Genomic DNA, 22,211 nt, shown 5'->3' with positions numbered 1-22,211 from the left:
AAGGTGGTCATGGCACCATGAACTCCAAACTTCAGAAGGAAAGTCTTAAGATGGAAGTTATGCACGATGAGGAGTTTTATCAGAAGTTAGAAACCACGACGCCATGAAAGGAAGGTTCTAGCAGAAGTGAAAGACTACTAGAAGTCATGGAACACTTGGCTAAATAGGAATATATTGGTTGAAAGTGGTGGAAACCTATAAGGAAACTACCACTAACCAAGGGAAGTTATTAAGGGTCATGGGTGACAGGGCAGCAATTGGTGAAATCCTGTCTGAAGTTAAGGAAAGGAGTTGATGACGTGAGGAAGAAGAACAAAATCATGGGACACTTGCCAAGTCACATAGAGAACATGTGGGAATTCATTCTGAAACTACCCATGACGCGAATTCGTTGAAGACTAGAGAGGACGTGGTTGAAGTCTACAACAGAAGATGGATAAGATGGAAGAAGTTACAATCGCTGAGGAATCATGGGACATATGGCAGTCCGGAAACATTCCACGTGGAAGCTGCTGAAGTTGCCACAACTAGTTAATGCATGCATGGAGCTCTATAAATAGAACACTTAGAGCTAGTTTGCAAACCCTGTTCAAATCACATAGCAAAACAACACTTTCAATTCCTTATATTCATGTATCTTTACATTCATGTAATGCAATTTTATTATGTTTAATTCAAGTCCTGCACTTATCTTTCTTACTTTCCAAGTCCTGCACTTCAATTCCTTTACTTTCCAGTCCTGCACTTTCAATACAGCTTTCCTTTCCACTAGCCATAGATCAGTCCAAAAGTCCTTTTTCAAGGCAAAAAGAACCCTTGAAGGTGGTAATTCCAGTCCTTCTTACAAGCGCCTGATCCTTACAATTTCCTACTGGATAGTTGTTCGGATACTCACTTTGGAATGATAGCAGTTCCTGGCACGCCCGATATCCACTCCCACTTTCCATTCACATGGAAAGTGGAAGCCTGGTTTTTAGGAGCCGAACAACATGAATATGGACTCACATATTGGTCTCTTTAAAGACCATCTATAGTGGAATAACATGCAATGATAAAATTTCTGATGAAATTTAAACAAAACCTAATCTTAGACATGTTCACTAAAACTATAAAGAAAAACCTAATCAATAGTTTAGAAATATCGATATATATATATACACACACACACACACACACACATACGTACACACGCAACGATGCAAAACGTACCGGTCAACTTGAAAATATATATCTCTCTGTGATCTGCATGCTTCATTAAAATGTAGTGCTTACCTGTTCTCATGTAAGGATGTCAATGAAAATTATTGATGATAACGCGGTGACGAAGATTGTTGGGTTATATATATAAGCATGCGTCGTGCTTGAAGCTTTGAGGTGCACAAAACACACACACACACACACATACACTCACACTCAAAGAGATGAAGGCCAACTTCTTTTTGATAACTATTGTTGTCTTTGGAGTACTAGGAGTTAGCCATGGAGGTGAGCTGAGGAAGAATTTTTATAAAAACAGTTGTCCCCTCGCCGAGCAGATCATGAAGAACATTACATTGAAACATGTGGCTAACAATTCAGCTTTTCCTGCTAAGTTTCTAAGGATGCATTTTCATGATTGCTTTATTAGGGTAGGACATGTCTTTTCAGCATTGCCTTGTGCTTTATTATAATTAATACTCTCTCTCTCTCTCTCTCTCTCTCACACACACACATGTACACATATATGTATATGCTTGAAATATATATATATGGTTGTAGTGTCATTATTAAAGCTCATAAGTCAATCATTAGTCAAAATAGTATGATGTTTCCTCTGTTAAGGAAAGGTTGAGAGCTCGGACTAGTGCAATATTGTAATAGTGTTCATTTTGCTTATATTTCAAACATACTATATATTAGGCAATAACGGTATTAGGAGTTTAATTTGTTCCGACTAAATTTTGAGATACTGTATAAAGCGTCCCCTCCACACGGTCTGGTAAAACACAGGTCTTCACCCGCGGGTGTCAAATGTTCGTTTCACTTTCCTTGAGAATTATCCAAACTTGGCTCAATGAAATAAATGATGCATCATTATTTTTATTTTTTTATTTTATTTTCTAAAGACTTGTTTGGTTGGTTGATTTCTCTGTAGGGTTGTGATGCCTCAGTGTTGATAAACTCCACGACAAATAACACAGCTGAAAAGGACGCAGTTCCAAACCAATCATTGGCTGGATTCGACGTTATTGATGAAATAAAGACCCAATTAGAGAAGACATGTCTAGGGGTAGTTTCATGCACAGATATTGTCACCTTAGCTGCCAGAGACTCAGTTTCCTTCCAAGTAAGTCTCAGTAGGGGTTCTTTTTTATCAAGAAATAAATATATAATGGAAATATCAAAATACAAGTACGAAGGAAACAGAGGAGGTGCTTAGTGTAGGAGAAGGAGAAGAAGACCAGCTAACAAGATTTTTGATGGTGGTAGGCCAGTATACAATATGCTATCACAGCTCCCTCCTTCTGGCCTCATGGGGTAGTTCCATTTATAGACTCAGAGCCCATTGGTTTATTTTATTATGACTTTGTCAGGATCACGTGGGCAGCTTTGAGAGTTTTAGGGGTCTAAGAGGTCTAATCCCTCTCTCAAGCCTTGCACTACGTTGCCGAACTACTCTTACCCCATCCGTGGCATTAAATTCTGATAGACCGCTGGTTGGTCAGCATTAAATGTGATTGTAAGGGTTGCTACAATAGTGTGTAATCCCATCATCTTGTTAACTGGGCCTTGCTAAGAGCGAAGGCACTTCTTGACTTCTCATCCACCAATCCAAGATCCTCCTAAATTTCCCAATGTTAGATTTTCTTATAGCTGCAAAGATCCTACCTTCTCTTCATGCTATGTGCAAGTTTTAATAACAAGCCTCTTAGAGCTCTGCTCTATTGCAATGGTGCTACTTGACATGATACTAAGGCTTGGAGTGCTCGAGGGTTGGTTCCTCGTGGCTTGATGGGCTTGGCCTGACGCCAAGGCTTAGAGTGCTTGAGGATTGACTTCTCGAGGCTTGATGGGCTTGGCCTGACGCTAAGGGTTAGAGTGCTCGAGGATTGACTTCTCGAGGCTTGATGGGCCTATCTTAATGACAGGGCTTAGGGTGCTCAAGGATTGACTTCTCGAGGCTTGATGGGCTTGTCTTGACGACAGGGCTTAGGGTGCTTAAGGATTGACTTCTCGAGGCTTGATGGGCCTGTCTTGACGATAGGGCTTAGGGTGCTCGATGATTGACTTCTCGAGGCTTGATAGGCCTGTCTCAATGACAGGGCTTAGGGTGCTCGAGGATTAACTTCTCGAGGCTTGATGGGCCTGGAATGCTACCAGGGATTAAAGTGCTCAAGGGTAAACTTTTGAGGCTTAATAGGCCTAGAATGATGTCAGGGCTTAGGGTGCTCGAGGATTGGTTCCTTAAGGCTTGGTGGGCCTGGCTTGGTGCCAGGGTTTAGAATGCTCGAGGGTAGGTTTCTCAAAGCTTTTGACTTTTCAAATTGCACGGGGGATTTGGTTAGGCTTATGTTGACTTGTCAACATGCCATGTCAGCCTTTAATAAGTGACACCTACATTTTGTCCCCCTGCATGTGCGACGGTTCATAGTGAATTGGTGCGCATGCAAAGGCTAGGCGGCTAGGGCATTTATTGCCTCGAGTACAGTGAAAAGATGCGAGCTTGAAAGGTCGCCTCCAACCATTAATGTGTCGTCTGTTGCCGCTTTAATTTTTTGGGGGTTCCCGAGGTGAGACAGCTATTTAAAAAGGGGAAAGGATGGTGTGAGAGGGTACTCATGAAAAGATAAAACCAAAATCTTACTGTTTTGCCGTTGTTGCCATTATCGCCGACGAATAAAAAGAGAACTTTGCAAAAAACTTAAAATTTTTGCTTTTATTTGTTCGATTTATGAGACTGCCACCATGGTTATCAAGAAGCAGGAGCTGAGCAAGAAGGATTGCCCTCCCCTTAAGGTGCCTGCGGATTCAGAATGGCGACAGGCACCATTCTTTGGAAAAGCACGATCTATTTTGGCATCGAGCAAACCAGGCAGTAGTTACCGGCGAGCCATTGGAGGTGGTAGAGTTGATGGAAGAGGAGGTGGGCATTAGCCTAGCCTTGCAAATTCCTACAGACACTATTTATAGATTTGGTGTCGAGCAAGGGCGCTACCCTTTATCCTTTGTGAATTTCGTGAACCACATTAGCCCTTGTCATGGTTGGGAGGCATGGACGGACGCGATCCTTGCTGATCCCTTGCACAAGGCAATTTTAGAGAAGACGAGCCTTCTGCCTAGTATAAAGTTGTTTCACCGACTGCATATTCCTCACGATGTGGCAGGTTTATGGGAGCTATTCTCGCGGTGGAGTTAGAGTTCGCATACTTTTGTCACCGCGTGGGGAGAGTTTACTCCCACTATCGAGGATGTAAGTCAGCTTCTAGGATTGCCCTTCCAAGGTGTGGAAAATCCTGGTTCGTGGAAATTCTCGGTAGAGGAGGAGACTCTATCCCAAGATCTGGAAATGGCTCTGGATAAGATCAAAGATTTTAAGTCTCTTTGGGGCAAACAAGGGGTTCGTTGTGCTTCTCGAGGCAAAGGCACACGCAAGGCCACTCTTGGTGCCTGGGTACGATATTATTTCAGAGACTTTCCCATGTCAAGGAAGGATCTCTCAAAAGAAGGTCTAAAAGGGATTCCTGGTCCTTAGATTGACCACTCCTCTGGTCTCGCGGCCTACTTGTTGTGTTGGCTTTGGAGGTACATTGTGGAGGGTACCCCTGAAGATGCTCTCTTACCTCACCTGGTGGACCTCGTGGTGAAGTTAGCGAGTGGTGTCAAAGTTGCACTCGCACCCCTATTTTTAGGGACACTCTATTATTGCCTGGACTTGGTAGGGGATGACATGGTGCGTTCTGTTGGTCGCTATGTGCATGGTTGTTATGCCTCGACTCTCTTTTTGCAGATGTTTCTCTACGAGAGGTTTCAGACTTATGCCTCGAGTCCTGCTGACTTAGCTAGTGATGAGCAAGTCGTGCGAGGTATGAAGTGGTGTGGGTGCTCCCCTTGAGGACGACTCGGGTATGCCTTGGACCAGAGCTTCCAATTCATCTCTCACCCTTACTCTATGAACTTGCCTAGGGCATTGACTTTGCCCATGTATTTTGACCATGGTGAGCACATTCCCCTAGGGGCACACCGGCTAAATGCGGACGAGGTGCTAGTGTTCTTGCTAGTCACCACTCTTGGTTATTTGCCTGCCTTATGGGAGGGGAGCCAAATATTGAAGACTTACAATCCTCGCCGGGTGCCTCTACAATTTGGCTATGACAAAGGAGTGCCCTCATAGTATATCTTTGCTGGAGGCGAGGACTCTTATGAATTTGGTTTTGCGAGGTTTGCAGCAGATCACATAGGGTTACTGCGAGAAGGCCTCGGCGCTTTATTCTTGCCAGGAAGGCATAGAGTGCCCATGTGCACAGAGACAGCTCGCTCACTTTGGGCCATAGAACTGGCAAGCTGGAAAGATTTTTGTTCTAGCTTAGTCCAATGAGCGAAAGCATTGGTGACCTATACAGGAGACTTCAAATTGAGGCCTCCTGTAGAGTTTGACAGAGGTGAGCTTTGCAGCTTTGCGCCAGACCTCGCACCGGCTGCCTCACAACAAGGGGAATCCTTGCAACCTGCTGCAGCGAGTACTAAAACTGAGGTCGAGGTGGCCCCAGCACCTACTCGTAAGCGCAAGTCAAGAGCTCCCGCGCACGTAAATGTTCGTCGTACTCTCAAGCGAGCATCGGTGAGTACTGCGGAGCCAACAGTTGCTCCCATGCAGGAAGGAAACACCATACCTGCTGTAATGACCCAGTCATTTGACTTCCTTTCCGTTTTCCTAAAATTTTACGAATAAATTTTTTCCGTTTAATTTTCCTGTTCTGAGTTCAGTTTCTCATCTCATAGTGTCGTCTCGAGTGCTCAGAAATGGTTTCTGAGACTCTTTCATTTGGATTGACAACTTCCTTTGAGGACCGAGTCATTTCCACATTTTTCGTTTTTTGACACTATGCACTATTTCATCTTTTTCCCTATTTTGTCTTATCCCCGTTTGTCAGTTTTTGGCACAACCTAACTTTTCGTGTTCGAAGTTAGTTTTTGACTTCACATATCTTGATCTTGAGTGGTTTCCATGAAATACGTATCTTTACTTTTCAAGAAAGTACTCTGGTTGCTCCCGGTGTCCATAGGGGCATGGATGCACAGTTCTTTGGAATTATTTTCTTTTCTTGGGGTGTTTTTTATAAATATCTTTTGAAGATATTTTATTTTAGGGGTATCTAAGAAAATATCTTTTGGAAGATATTTTCATTCTGGGGTAGTTTTGCAGTTAACCCTATTTATAGGGGTCATTGTGCAATTAACGAAAGTTATTGCAAAATATCTTATCTGGAGCTTAGATCCTCGTACGGGATTCATTTTCACATTTCGTCGAGTCGTGTACTCTTAGAATTCCGTTCTGGTCATTTTTCTCCAGTTTCAGAGTTTCTGACCCCAGTTGCCGCCGAACTTGTTCGGTGCATATCTTCCTGCTTAGGACTCAGTTTTTGATGCTGTTTCTTCCATTATTCATATTTTCTCATTTTGAATCTTTTTTTTTTATGGAGTTTTGCTGTTTGAGCGCGTTTGCTCAAAATCCACTTTTCCGGACCTAGCGGGACCCTTTCGGGGCACTTTTAGGGTTATTCTATAAATAGGGGACTTAAAGAGAAAAATCAGAATTTTCTTCTCTCTCTCCTCTCTCTTGGCCGGCAGCCATGGCTGCCAAGGGGTTGCCACCTTTGTTCTTCATTTTCCGGCCACTTCCCTCGAGTGAAAACTCTTCAGCCTTAACGTTTAATGCTTGTCTTGATGGCGCGCACCTTTTGCCCTTGTTAGAACCTGTTTTTGACCAAATTTTGAATTCTGATTTGAAGTCAAGTTGTGATTTTCATGGGGCTTCTTGGGGATTCTTGTTCATCGTGTTGTCCCCGACAAAACCCTTCGATATCGTCGGATTTGGAGTGGTTTTCATTTGGTGGCTTTTGAGATTTCATCTCAAATCGAGGTAGGGGGTGTTATAATTTATGATTCTTGTTATATAGCATGCTTGTGATGCTTATACAACTCATATACATGACTTTGTATCAAATCTAGAGATTTTATTTAATTATTTTCTTGTATGAGATTTGATTTTTCCGGTTGCCCATAGCTTTGTTTAAACATGTGGCATGAGATTAAATTGCCTCTTGACATGATCATTGACATATATTAAATCTAGATCATTTGGACAAGTAATGAAGATTTTATTTACTATTTATCTTGAATAAAATATTAAATCATGTGGCATTAACTAGCTTGAAATCAATATGTGTTAGTATATTATATTAGGCCCTAGCATGCTCTCCAACATAGATGAAATTGGGAGAAATCGGACTTGTTTTGAATTTTAGTAATATTTAATTACTTTGATTAATTAATTTATTCCGAGTGTACTATTCACTCCATTGGAAATTTGGCTTCATTTTATTGATGTGCATGCTATGAAGTTTTACATATATTAAATCGGGAATATTTGATTAGGTTTTGAAATCTTTCATTTATTATTTTTCTAGTATTAGAGTTTAATACTCATGGCCGTACATTGTATGGAAATCGTTTGTATCGTGCTAGTAAATCAAGTCTTGACATGTTGCATAACATATATAAATTTGAGATCATTTAGATGAATTTCAAAACTTAGAGATTTTAATTAAATTAATTAATTAAAATCCATTTCATGGTTCATTGGTCTTGATTAAGTTTCTAACCTTGTATTCATGATTTGCTTGACAAGTTCCTTCACGTGCATCAAATCGAGAATAATCGGATAAGTTTTGAAACTTATATTTAATTAATTGCTTTGTATGGAACTTAATTCACATGGTTATACTCTACTTAGAACTTGTGACTTGATATTGGACTTGCCTTGTAATCTTGTTAATTTAATCCATTAAGTAGATTAAATTTCTTTATATGCTTCCATCGTGTTAATCATGTTTTGACATTGAATCCTTGTTAAACTTGTGAACTGTACTTGTATTTCATGGATTTCTATCTTTTATCAAGCATCGTGACCTCTTGTATCTTGGTTTCATTAATGTACTTAATGAACATGTACATTTGTCTTGGAATGGTTTAATTACACTTGTGTTGTTTGGTATGTAATTAAATTATTAATCTTATACTTGTGGTATATTTACTTCATGGATTACTTGTGCTTTATAACTTGGTTGTAGTCTTTGTAGATGCATACCATGATTTCTTGACATGTCACATGCCATTATTGTTGATGAACTTAGTGCATGACTTGCGTGTTTCCAGAATCTTGGTTGTGCATGAAACATGGTTAATGTATTTCTTATATTTTGATACAATCTTGACTTGCACAACATGTTGATTTTGGAAACTTGGGATATCAATCAAGAAATGACATGGCTAGGACTTGGTTCTAGTACGGGAGATAGAGAGCTCCCTATACTTCAGTGCGCAATGGGGGAAGGTACCCTTGGGTTAGTAGCCCTAAAGTGATCCCAAAGGAACTGTTTTCTATAGTGCACAGTAGGGGAAGGTACCCATGGGTTAGTAGCCCTAAAGTGATCCCAAGAGTATGGTTTTAATCTGGGTGATATCCAAGTTTTTCACATTGGTTGATTTCACTCCTTTAAATTTCTAGTTGCTATGCCTAGAAGATTTAAATTTTCGTGTTATGTGAAATGCGCCGATCTTGTTTCATTGTATAGATTTTATGCGTCATCCGTGATTCCAGTCCTTAAATTTCAAGTGTTATTCTTGAAGATTTAAGAATTTCTTATGTTATGTGAAATGTTCTAATCATGTAAATTACATAGATTTTATGCCATGTCCTTGCATAGATATTATGCCTTATTCTTGATTCATGTATAACTCTTTTCGTGTTTCATAGAATGTTTCATCCTTGTTTAATCGCATAGGTATTATGCCTTATTCCTGATTTCGTGTAAAACTCCTATCGTGTAAATTATAATGCTCTAATCTTGTTACTTGCATAGATATTATGCCTTGTTCGTGATTTCAAGTATACTTCCTGTCGTGTTAATTGGAATGTTCCAATCTTGTTAAACCGCATAGATATTATGCCTTGTTCTTGATTCTAAGTATGCTTCTTGTCATGTTAATTGGTATGTCCCAATCATGTACATTGCATTGATAATGTGATTCTTGTATTCAAGTATCCTTCGCATCGTGTTCTTTGGATTATCCCAAACTTAACTTGTTTCATATACGTGTGTGTATCATGAATCTTGTTGATATTGTTCTATGGTAGCTTAGGATGATCCCTGAGTCTAATCTTTGACATAGACGTTAGGTGGCATGATCCCTTTTGAACTATATCATGTTAGTCCTAAAAATCTAAAAGAAATCGAGTCGATGTATGCTCATTCTCTACGAGTAAACTTGTTTACTCACCCCAAAGTTACTGGGGGACCATTTCAGGTACGAAGATTTGGTTCGTGATGCTTAGCGCTCATTGGGATGACTTATAACTTTTAAGTTTCCATTTCATGCAAGTGTTACCATGAAATTCCATTTTTGTAACCATATGTATCAAACATGTATTCTTTGATTCGTGTATGTAATGTGTATATTAGTACACCCTTTTCATTGTATTTAACATGTATCAAATGAGGCCGGAGGCCAATGACATGTATCCTGCATTCTATGCACTTTCGTTTTCAAGGACTTTTATTAAAATATTGAAAAATGCTAAGTCATTGTCGCATAACTTTTGCATTGGGTGTGGGAATTCCATTCTTTCTATTTCATAAGGTCTCATAAATCATGTTTGAGGTGTGGCCAAGGGGCAAACACCATTTCGTTCTAAGTTTCGCATTTTGGTTTCATTTATTGTGTTTTTAGGCATTTTTGGCCGTTGAGAGGTCATATTTTGCATTTGAGATATTCTGAGGCCGCAGACCATTGGGACGCGCCTTAAATGTCTTTTATTTTTTGCGTGCACGTCCACATTGCACAAAACTCTCAAGTTCCGACATTTGACCCATTTTTAGGCGATTTTATGAATTTTTATGAAAAATTCATCTATGGGGTGTCCATTCGAGTTCCTTCTTATTTTGGTTTGTTTTAGATGTTTGAACGGGCCTAGGAAGTGTTTTGAAACATGTTCGGATCATGTAGAAACCATATAGAGCCTTAGAAACGGACCGTGCATCTCACAGCCACATTGCAGCAGCTTTTTCAGCAGCAGCAGGAGTTTTAGCCGGCTAATGGAACACCATCGGTCGATCGATGATGCTCGAGTTCCCATTCCAGTAGCCTTTTTAAGGAAATGGCCATTTCGGCCAACCGACGATGGGGGTTCGGTCGACCGATCCTCCCTAGGAACAATTTCTGCATCTTTTCCTTGGACATTTTTCTTAAGCCTACTTCAAAAGGTCATAACTCCTTCATCTCTAATCCAAATTGGTCCATTCTTAATTCTAAATTCAAAAGCTTGAGGTTAGCTTTCCAATGGAACCAACCATTCATCAAAACTTCACCTATAGTGGGAGTTATTCCAGTTATAGTAAAATAGGTTTGTGGTAACTCTAAACGGAGAAGGCCACTTGGTTTTAATTTCATATCTTTTATGTTCGGACTCAGAATCATACGATTCTTGAGTCTAACCTTGTTCATTTTTCATTGTATTTCCAATGGTGTGCACGGTGGCACCCATTTTAGTGTAAAATGACCATTTCCCCCTTGGTTCATTTCTTTTCGGGTTAGGCATTCTTGCTTCATTTCGTGGTTCATTTGTGTTCCATGACCTCATGGAAGGTCATCAAAGTGTCTTAGAGGTGTGTTGTGCCTTGAAAGACTGTTGTCTCATTTCTTTTGCTTCCGCATCTTGGATCCAGTCTAGGTTGTCACAGAACGTACTGGGTTGAAAAATCCAGGGTCATTACACCTGCACCTCCCAAGACAAATCACCCAATGCCTTCAACTAGCAGGGTTCCACTTAGAGATGAGATGTCAAGCAGCAAGGAAGTGGATACTGATTCCTCCTTTGAGGGTGTTGGAGGACAGCCCCTCACAGGAGAACATGGCTCAATGGGTGCTGCCTTTGGGCCAAGTCGAGGTGGAGTGAAGAGGCTGCACTGCGTGCGAGATGGTGAAGTTGACACCACCATTCATGACATAAGTTCTGGCGAGGTATTGGCTTCTGACAGTGAATTTCCATATTTACCTATTTTTGACTTTGAGCAAGCCTTAGGCGAGACTGCTGTACATTATTGTGGTCAGGAGGAGGCAGCAAGAAGGATAGAGGAGGAAGAGTTAGAAGCTCTAGCAATGAACGTCTTGCCTATCATTGTTATACGAGACATGCCTTTGTGCACTCACATTGCTGAAGTGGTGGAAATGATGCGAGGTTATGTACCTACATCCGAACGTCCTCGAGATGGTATGGGAACTGAGGAAGGTACGGGGCTTGCGAGGGAGGGAGCTGAGAATACTTGAGATAGCACCCAGTTACCTACAGAAGTTGAGGCCTCGGAGATCCCAATTTCTGAGATGACAAAAGACTTGGGCGAGGACCTTGTAGCCACAAACAGGGGCGATGACATTGTGGTGTCTCCTCACAATGTCCGCGATCATGCTAATCAGCCCGAGGAAGACCATTCCTCCCCTCTGAGAGAAATGGAGTCTGTACATTTGGAAGAAGCACAAGAAATGGAAACACAAGGTGTTGTGCAAAACTCTCTTTCCCCCGAGGTCGAGGCTATGAATGGAGTGAAACAGCCTTCTCCTCAGGGAGACCTTCCAGTCTCGCCCAACCCCTCGGTGCATGGGGGTGAGAAGAATGATGAACAGTCAAGGCAAGCCTCGTCTCTCAGTGACGAACTGAATTTGCAAGGAACAAAAGTACTGGGGAGTGAGGAGGAAGAACGACGTGGGACTGCTGGGCTTGGGGCTGAAGGAGAATATGCCATAGAACAAAGTGTCACTCCTATGGTAGAGTGGATGGGTATGCCTTCATTTCCTCAAGCCTTTATGAAACTGCTCGAGGCTGCCCTTGCACATCATCTCGAGGTGCCACAATTCCTGTCCTCACGCTATCTACTTGTGCGACAATCCATGTATTTGTGCCTTGGGAGGATTTTAGAAATTTTTGTGGAGATCGAACAAGGTGCAATTAATCAGGACCTCGTAAAGGATGCCACTCTTCTTCTAGATGATGTGCAGAAGTTCCAAGTTCCTGTTTCATGGCTATGACGCAGACTGTTCATAGCTCAGAAGTGCCTACAGCAGCGGCTTCTTGCACCTCGCCTTTAAGAAAGCAGAGCTCACATTGCAAAGTTGGAGGGGGAGCTTGCACAAGAGCGCGAAACCTTGGAAATGATGATAGCATACTCGCAAAAGATCAATGATGACTAGTCATTGCTAACCTCGTACATAGGTTAGGCCCTCTCTTATGAATGTAATAGTCGAGAACTCAGAAAATTTTAATGTGAGATAATGAAAAGAAAATTTCCATTTATGTTCCTTTCGTTGTGCACCCTTTCCCCCTCTTATTTGTTGTGAATAGCAATAATCATGTGTTGAATAAGGATAACAATTTGCTAAGTATTTTTTGTAAAATAACAAAGGATTAACAAAAATAGGGTGTCAGCCAAACATTGTTAATTGGGCTAGGATCAGAGTCCTCGAGAGTATAATAACCCCTATCGCTAGATGTCCTGATAATGTAAGGACCTTCCCAATTGGGTGAAAACTTGGGAGCTGAGAGCCCTTGCATGACGTGTGGGGCAGCCTTAAGAACAAGTTCACCTGGTCTGAACTGTAAAGGTTGGATGTGTTTGTTATACGCTCGTGCTATGCTGCGCTGATACTGCTGAAGATGTTGAAGGGCTGTTTCGCGCCTTTCATCGAGAGCTTCCAATTCGCTATCTCGAGCCATAGGGATCCCACTTCGCGAGGTGAGCTGTGTCGCCAGGATTGCAATATCTACGGGTAAGACAACCTCAGTTCCATAGACAAGGGAGAACGAAGTTTGCCCAGTGGAGCATATAGTAGAAATACGATATGCCCAAAGCGCCAGGGGTAACTGATCAACCCACGTGGTAGGGCTTTCTTCAATGGTCCGACTCAAAATTTGGATGATATTTTTGTTGGAGGCTTCAGCCTGGCCATTGCCCTAGGGGTAGTAAGGCGACGAGGGCACATGCTGGACATTGTATTACGCGAGTAGCCTTTTAACCTTTCGATTTACAAAAGGTGTGCCATTGTCAGCGAGAATACACTGAGGAATCCCTTAACGAAAGATGATATTTTCTCGTATAAATTCAGTGACAGCCCCACCGGTTGCATGCTTAAGTGGTATGGCTTCTATCCATTTGGTGAAGAACTCTGTTGCTACAAGGATCCACATGTGCCCTCGCACTGGCGGGTGGATTGGGCCAATGAGATCTAACCCCCATGTATGAAATGGCCAAGGAGCCTCAATGGGGTGAAAGGGCATAGCCGGAGTGTGAATTTGATGATGATGATGTTGACAAGGTTTGCACTTTTGCACATGAGACTTGGCGTCGCACTCTATAGTGGGCCAATAAACTCCCTTATATAGTAAATGTGCGAAAAGCTTGCGTATGCCCTGATGCTCGAATTGGTGAGCCTGTTTTAAGACTTCTGCGACCTCATTTTGGGACAAGCATTGCAAATAAGCGCCATTAAGAGCGCGTCGAAAAAGCTCTCCTTCCCTGAGCTCGAATCTTGCTGATTTTTGCCTGATCTTGGCCACGACTTGCTTATCTGCAGGGAGAATGTCATGCAATAGAAAGTCAACAAAAGGGCACCACCAATCCCCAACCTCGAGGACACAAGATTCGGTCTCATCCATTATGGCCTGACATCGGGAGCAGGTGCGCTGGAGGGCGTTGGACTGCATGGCCATATCTGGCCAATAATAACCCTGACGCTGGAGCCGTCGATACAGCGTGAGAGGGGTAACACAATGTTGCTCGTGAGTCTTGTGAAGGACGGCCTCCGCTTCCTGAGATTCTAAGCATCTAGCCAAAGTTCCACAGGGTAGACGGAAGTACAACAGCTCTTGCAATAGTTAGAATGACTTCAGCTGCATGAGGGGCAATGGTCCTATCTTTTGCTTGAGTTGAGTGATGATTGGGGCTTACCAATCGTCATCTAGAATGGTTGGGAATGGGAAAAGCTCGGTGATGGTAGCGGGACCGATGCGTTTAGTAATGCGGACCTGAGTCACATCATCTACAATTGTTAATTTAGAAGCCAATGTTACAAGTGCATCAAGATACCTATTACTGGAGCGAGGTACATGCATGAACCGTACTGAAGAAAACTTAGCAAGGAGCCTCTGAATGATGGTGCGATAAGATACGAGCGAGGGCTCGCGAATGGCATACTCACCAGTTACCTGCTTAACAACCAACTTGGAATCCCCGCAGATGCATAACCTTGAGATACCCTTGTCCAGGGCTACGAGGAGACCAAGAATGAGTGCTTCATACTTGGCTTCATTGTTAGAACAACGGAAAGCAAGCTTAAAAACCGCTGTAACTTGTTGAGCTGGAGATGTGAGGACGATTCCTGCTCCTCTTCCCTTGGTAGTAGAAGAGCCGTCAAAAGCAAGCTGGCACTCTTCCTCCCTACTCTGCATGGCTGCCACTTGGAGTTCATCAAGGGGTAATATCTCACTGAGAGGTTCGTGTCTCTGTTCAGGGAACTGAGCGAGTGATGAGCGCTAAAAAGTGTGCATTTAAACCCCTAAAGCTTAGGTATTCTAGAACCTTTATTTATCTTATTTTCCCGCTTTAGATTGATTTTATATTATTTCCATTTTCAGGTACTTATCCCCAAAATAAGTTAACTCAGCTAAATAAGAGCATAATTGAAGCAATCTTGAGATGAATCAAAGAAAGGAGCAAAGTAAGAGCAAAGTAGGAGCAAAAGGAAGCAAAGGGTGAAAATTCAGCAAGTTCGATCGATCAGGGAATCTCTTCGATCGATCCAACATTGATCAATTTCAGCACTTAAAGATGGATCCAAGCTATTTTTTCCTTATCCAAAGAACCCACAAAGTTCGATCGATCCAACTTTCTTTCGATCGATCGAAAAGATTCCATCTTATCCAGTTGTACCACCACACCTACCGCTTTTGTCTCTTTCCCAAAAATATCTCTAAAATATCTCAGATTTGTCTTTATCCAAAAAGGCGCCACCATAGAAGATCGATCCAGCCTTAGTTTGATAGATCTCAGCCATGTTCGATCGATCAAAGCCAAGGTTCGATCGATCGAACTTCCCCAAGTGTGAGAAAATTCAATTTCCAGCTCATTAAAAGTTATCTCATATCCAATCATTGGGAGGAATATTGGTGTACGAGCCCAGGTCATTGGGGGTGACATTTGACCTACCTATATAAGGAATATGAGCCACTTTTACAAAAAGACTTTTGACACAATTTCCATATCATATTCTTAGTGAGGAAGAAAAGAAGAGAAGAGGCTAGAGACACAAGCTTGGAGTTCTTCCATCAACCAAGAAGAGGAGCAATTTCTACCATGGAGTTAGCCTTTGAGGGTTGGAAGACACCATCCATGAGTGGCAAGACATCCTCTTGGGGCTAGAGTTAGCCCTAAGCATGATTTCTACATCTTGATTTATGTATTTTTGAGGGGATTTGTATTGTGATACATGTTTTGACATTTTTATATACATAGATCTTGATTATTCAATGATTTGTGTAGTTTAATACTTCCAATTGATCATTTCATTCTATCCATATGTCTATGTATGCTAGAATAGATGTCCATGTGTTTGTCTCTAGATTTTGTGTTATTAATGCATGTCTATGTGTATTGATGCTATAGATCTAGAGATTTTCAAGACATAGTGCTTAATAGAATGCTCTTGTGATTTATTTGATGGTTCATACTCATTTCTTGATGGATTGTGCCTCTCCCTTAGTTTAATTAGTTTAATTTCATGTCATTAGCTTAATTATAGTGTAATTGTAGTTTAGATATTAAATGGGAGGACAATCCATGCTTATTGTTTGATGTTCCATACTTATGAAAACAAGTAGCATATGTCTCTAACCTTGTGATGTGTTTGGATTGTGAGCTTAAAGAACGGATTAATGGCTTAGTTTGATATATTGTGCTATCCACTATGTTGCTTAGACAATATATACTTAATTAGTCATCCATACTTGTTAAAACAACCACACACACACACTATTGTTGCAATACATGTTTTCCCCCTCATTAATCATTCATTAAGGGTGTAGAAAAGCTATGCTTAGTGGTGACCTCTAAACCCCAAGATCTCTCTCCCTCTTATTTTCTCTCTATTGCATTTAATTGTTTACTTTAGTTTAAATTGCATCTTAGTATAATTCAATCACCAACCAATCTTTTGATCACTCGACCTACTAACCCTAATCTTGATTCCACAACCTTATACAACCCACCAATTCCTTGGGACGATCCCTACTCGCCCTAACTATATTTTAAGTGAAAGGTAATAATGGCAATTATAAATGTAAAACTTGGCCCCTCACCTTAATGCACCTTCTGAGCTATATGGTAAGACAACGACCATAGTTTTTGGCGCTGTTGCCAGGGATTGAATTAAGGCAATGTCGTATTTGTGGAATCAATTAGGAATTAGTACTCTTTTGATCGTGTCTTTACTTTTTTTCATTTTCATTTTAGTTACTTATTGTGTTGGTTCTTGTTTGACTAGGTGCATTGAGCTAGAAGGTGAGCAAAGGAGCATTCCAGGCAAGGAGCTAAGCAAAGCAAGGAAAAAGCTAAAAATCTAATTTTTTTTTTTTTGCAAAGCTAAAATTGAAAAAAATGAATTGAAGTGCTAAAGGACCCTTTGTGAGCTTTTTCTTAACTCAATCTCTATTTAAATCATCGGCCCGCGTGGAGACTTGTATTTCAATTCTTAGATAAATTGTGAGCCCACGTGGAGGCAATTTTATTGTTCTTTGTATATTGTTGATAGCATGGGAGTATGGGATCATTGTATGTGGAGGAAGTTTGTTGCTAATTGAATTGTTGCGAAGGTGAAGTGATTGTTGATTGTTTGTTGCTTGTTGTGTCTTGCTTGTGCATGCATGGTCGAAGGTCATTAAATTCTACTCTTGTCCCTCTTAATTTGAATTTAGAATCCATTGTTCGTACACCTAGGGGAAGGGGTAATTTTAATCATTCTACTTTTATAATGGAAGTACATAATGAGGACCATGTGGAGGACCTTGGTCACATAGACCAACAAGGTATCCTCCACCCCAATATGCATCATGATAACATGCAAGTACCATTAAGCATGCCGAGGCCATTCATTCAGCCACCACAACAAGAAGGCTAAGTTCCATTGGGAATGCCTAGGCCAATGTTTGTTCCATAACCTCCCATAGTTCAAGGCAATCAAGGTGCCCATGTTGCACCTCCAATTGTTAACCCTCCCCTTACTTTAAGAGATCACTATGTGCCTAATGAATATAATGCACTCACATGCATTCAATTGCCACCATTTAGAGCACACCACTATGAAATCAAACCACAAACCATTCAAATGCTTCCTAACTATCACGGACTTCCAAGCATTTGGATGAGTTTCTTGAAGTATGTTCCACCGTGAGATACACGGACATGCCGGAAAAGGTCTTAAGGCTTAAATTTTTTCCATTCACCTTTAAAGACGAGGCAAAATATTGGTTTAACAATCTTAGGCCTTTTTCAATAACTTCTTGGGCAGAAATGCAACAAGAATTCTTGAAGAAGTACTATCCGGTTTTTAAGACCAATGCCATGAGAACCTCAATTTGAGAGTTTTCACACGGGGATGGGGAAACGTTCCATGAGGCATGGGAAAGATTCAATGAATTGCTTAGAAAGTGTCCACATCATGACATACCCAAATGAAAATTAGTTTAATATTTCTTTGAGAGTTTATCTGATAATTACAAGGCCATGGTTGATGCTTCCATGGGTGGCTCTTACATTGATAGGCATGAGGATGACATGTGGCGTCTTTATGAGAGCATGAGTGAAAACTCTTTGCATCGATCTTTATCTTTTAAGAATGGTTGGAATTCAAGTGGAAGGAAGAGTGTTGGCTTACATCAAGTCGACCATTCTAATGAAATAGCCGCCAAGATGAAATCCTTATCTCGAAGGTTTAATCAATTCTTGATTGATAAGCGCCGAATATTGTATATTCAAGCGCCCTTAATTACATTAGTTAAGTCCATTGTTTGATTATTTTATGTAGATTATCTTCATTTGTAGGTTTTTATATATTTTCAGGTTCAATTGCTAAAAAGAAGCAAAAATGAGGTTTTGTGGAATTTTTGAATAAGAACATGCTCAATGCTGAAGTTCTGGCAGCAGTGGAAGTTCGACTTTGCTGGCCATTTTGACCTAACAAACTCGAGAACTGGACTTCCACCAAAACATAAAATATTTAAAGCTCTGAATTAGCTTTCAAATTCTTCAAACGGTTCGTCATTTGGAGTTCGGAGCAGAAAGTTATGGCTTTTCTACCAAAGTTCTGCAAAGCAGGTCAAGAGGAAGGAGCTCACTGGACTAACTTCGAGTGCTCGAAGTGCTTAGTTCGAGCACTCGAAGTGCTAGTTCGAGCGCTCGAAGTGCTTAGTTCGAGCGCTTGAACTCCGGGCAGATTCCTCTCCGAGAACCATCATTTCAGCCCACTTGCACCTTGTCTCTCTCATCTCTGATTTCCATCTTTATGGGTTGGTTGGAGATATTTTTTGGTAGAGAGTTGAGCCTTGTTTGGTGGGAGAGGATGTCTACAAAGGAGGAGAACCACACAAACATATCATATCTCATCTTTGTAAGATTTGTGGAGAGAGAAAGAAGAGGAGAAGAGAGAGTTCTTGAAGCTACAACTAAGGAGCTCGAAAATAGAGGTTGCAACCAAGCTTCTTCCTTCTTCTAAAGCTTCTATGGGTAACTAAACCTCCTTCTAGGGAGGTGATGAAGCCTCTCCCTTGTAAGCATGTCTTAGTATAGTTCTATTTTGGGGATTACAATGTATAATCTTTGGTCTTTTCATGGTCTAGAGCATCTTGCCTTTTGTAATGGATCTTCATGTATGTAAATGATTAATGTTGAGTCACTTATTTATCTTTGATGGTTTATTCTTTTAATCACGTTGCTTGCACTCTCATGGTGACAATGGTAGTGAGATCATGAAATGGTTTAACGGCATGTTGATAAGGACTTTGATAGATCATTGCTTAGGTGAAACCTTTGATGATTTATGCTTATTTCTTGCCTTCATGTGCTTCATCATTTTATCTAGGGCTTGATAGTTTTTCATTCAAGTAAATGTGGTTAAGCTATACCTTAGTTAGGTAGTCTAAACATGTTAACCTTTGATGGATTATGCTTGCTTCAGATTTAATGAATTTCTTGAGGATATTATAGCAATCAAGTGTGCTATGTATCATGACCATATATATATTGTTTTCTCCCAATTTAGCTCTAATCTAGCATGTGTATAGGGATGGAGGTGGATTCATTTCCCTAGTGGTCTTTACTTGTATTTTATCTCGTTTTAATTCGTGCAAGCTTTCGTTTTATGCAATTTATATTCATAGCTTTAAGTGATAAACCAACAAATCCTCTATAACCCCCTTTATCATTCTAAAAATGACTCTAGACACTTAGGTTGCCATAGATTAGCGCAGTCCCAGTGGTTCGATTTACCCGACCAATAGCCCTATTTTACAATGATTCGTGCTATTGCGAAGGTTGATTTATAATTGTAATCAATTCGACCGATCATTGATCAACCAAAACTCGGCAAATCAAGTATCTTCCTTCCCTAACCATTCCTATCATGCATCCAATGAATCATGTATAACTTATTCAAGTGTCTTACATTCTACTTCCAATTGTCTCCATGGACATGTGCAAAGTGAGCATCATAAACAAGTCAATACAGCTTTTGTTAATCAAGGGAACAATCCTTATGGCAATCACCATAATTCTAGTTGGAGGAATCACTTAAATTTCTCTTGGAGAAACCAAGGGGAAGGCTCAAACCCTTCCCAAGGTAGTTTTCAAGGAAAGTACATTCCACCTCCAATGTAAGGCCAAGGATCCCAAGGATATAGGTCATATCAATCACAAGGAAACCAATTCTCTAATTCTCATTTTCCAAATCAATCATATTCTTAAGGAAATTCTAGGAGCCCCACTTTTGAAGAAAAAGTTTTAACTGCTTTGGGCACTCTAGAGGCGAACACTCAATTGCTTCATTCTCACTCTCAATCTATTGCAAAGCTAGAAACCCAAGTAGGGTAAATAGCAAGCACTTTAAATGCAAGTGAGAAGGGAAAAATGCCTATGAATGCCCCCACCAAAGCAATAATGTGTTGTGGAGACTCATTCCTCATCGGAAGGTCACACAATTGAGCATGTCAATGCGGTAACTACCTTGAGAAGTGGGAAGATTGTGGACAACCAAGTGGGCATGTCCAATGAAAAGAGTGAACCGATGCAACCACAAGTTGACACCCGTCCTGTTTCACATCATATTCCTCCTCCATTGCATATGCATGATCTTTCAAATGAGAATGTGTTGAAAAGTGATTTTAAAAGTGATCTTGAAAAGAAAATTTTGAAAAATGATTTCAAAACTTCTTGTGTTTAAGAGACTTCAAAGAAAAGTTCTGAAATTTTTTTTGAACCAAAAACTCCATTTCCGGATGCCTTAAAAGGATCCATTTCAATTGACAAGCAAAAAGCCAAAACAAATGAAATTATGGATGTGTTTAGGCAAGTGAAAGTCAATCTTCCACTTTTGGATGCAATTAAGCAAATTCCGACTTATGCCAAATTCTTAAAAGACTTATGCACCCAAAAGAGAAAGAACAAAAGCCAAGTACCTAGAAAAGTGGTCTTAACCGAGCAAGTGAGCTCAATTTTGCAACATAACACTCTTCTAAAATTTAAGGACCCCGGTTCACCTACCATTTCATGCATCATTGGTGACCATGTTATTAATCGGGCTCTCCTTAATTTGGGAGCAAGTGTTAACCTTCTTCTCGGTGTATGCCAAATTAGGCTTAGGAGACTTGAAATCGACGTCGGTGGTTTTGTAACTTGCCGACCGATTCATCAAAAAGCCTAGGGGTATCATTGATGGCGTATTAATTAAGATTGATAAATTCTTCTTCCCTGTTGATTTCGTTGTCATTGACACGGAATCAATCCCGAATCCTAAGAGCCAAATTCCCGTTATCCTTGGCCGTCCTTTCTTGGCAATCGCGAATGCCAACGTTAATTGTAAGACGGGGATAATGAAGATCTCATTTGGCCACATGAAGGTGAAGTTGAATATCTTCAACCCAACCCCCAATTCATTTGACAAGCATGAGGAAGTGAATGTTGTAAAGAAATGGCATGCTAATGAATGTGAAGGAATAGAGTTTTTGTGTGAAACCAAGGTTTCAAAAGGTTTATCTTCAACTTTGAATTCGAAAAAAGTTGATTCAAAATCTTGTTTTGAAAGGGCATGGAAGCCCAAAGATCACATTGAAAAAGGACCACAAGTTCCTTTGAGCTTAATCCAATAAGTTCCTTAAGGAACCGTTTGTTGGGTGGAGTTCAAAGTACTTATCACCCCATTAAGGAGGGATACACTACAAGATGTTCGATCCAGGCTAAAAGAGCCCAACGTCTTACTAGAGACGTTAAAGACTAGTGCATTTCGTAGGGTGTCACAACCCTATTCCTCCCTAATTTCTATTTTAAATTTCATTTCTTGTGAAGTCTAGATATTTGCTTTAGGTTCATGTGCATTGCTAGGAATCGTGATTAGGATTGCATGCACTTTAATGTTGAAAATGAGCTTTTTGTTCCTGTTCAATCGATCTCAAAAGAGGTTAGATCGATCGAACTCCATACCTGCATCCAATCACCTCTCTGTCCAATCATTCGAAGAAAACCTGCATATTTCAGCTCTCTGTCTGATCAATCGTAAATTCTTCGATCGATCCCGATTCATCTTGGATTGATCTGCAGTCTCAACACTTAAAAAAATTTTGAACCTGGATCCAACCTGCA

General features: G+C 40.7%; 1 protein-coding gene and 1 pseudogene across 1 annotated transcript in view; one reads left to right on the top strand and one right to left on the bottom strand.

The window, feature by feature from the left end:
- The first annotated feature begins 1,421 nt into the window (after positions 1-1,421).
- LOC132294463 (peroxidase 3-like) overlaps positions 1,422-22,211 on the top strand; it is a 71,109-nt gene continuing 50,319 nt past the window's right edge. The window contains exons 1-2 of the mRNA XM_059792334.1: positions 1,422-1,628; positions 2,135-2,326. Of these exons, the coding sequence (XP_059648317.1) occupies positions 1,422-1,628; positions 2,135-2,326 (399 nt within the window). The remainder of the gene's footprint in view (positions 1,629-2,134; positions 2,327-22,211) is intronic.
- Positions 17,930-18,028, bottom strand: LOC132282680 (small nucleolar RNA R71; annotated as a pseudogene).

The sequence above is a fragment of the Cornus florida genome, unplaced genomic scaffold (assembly GCF_030987335.1).
Source record: "Cornus florida cultivar Cherokee Brave unplaced genomic scaffold, ASM3098733v1 CherokeeBrave_3.0.0_Hap2_Chr01, whole genome shotgun sequence".
Taxonomy (NCBI): Eukaryota; Viridiplantae; Streptophyta; class Magnoliopsida; order Cornales; family Cornaceae; genus Cornus; species Cornus florida.
Note: the sequence above shows the minus strand (reverse complement) of the source record. Positions and strands in the feature narration are given on the sequence as shown.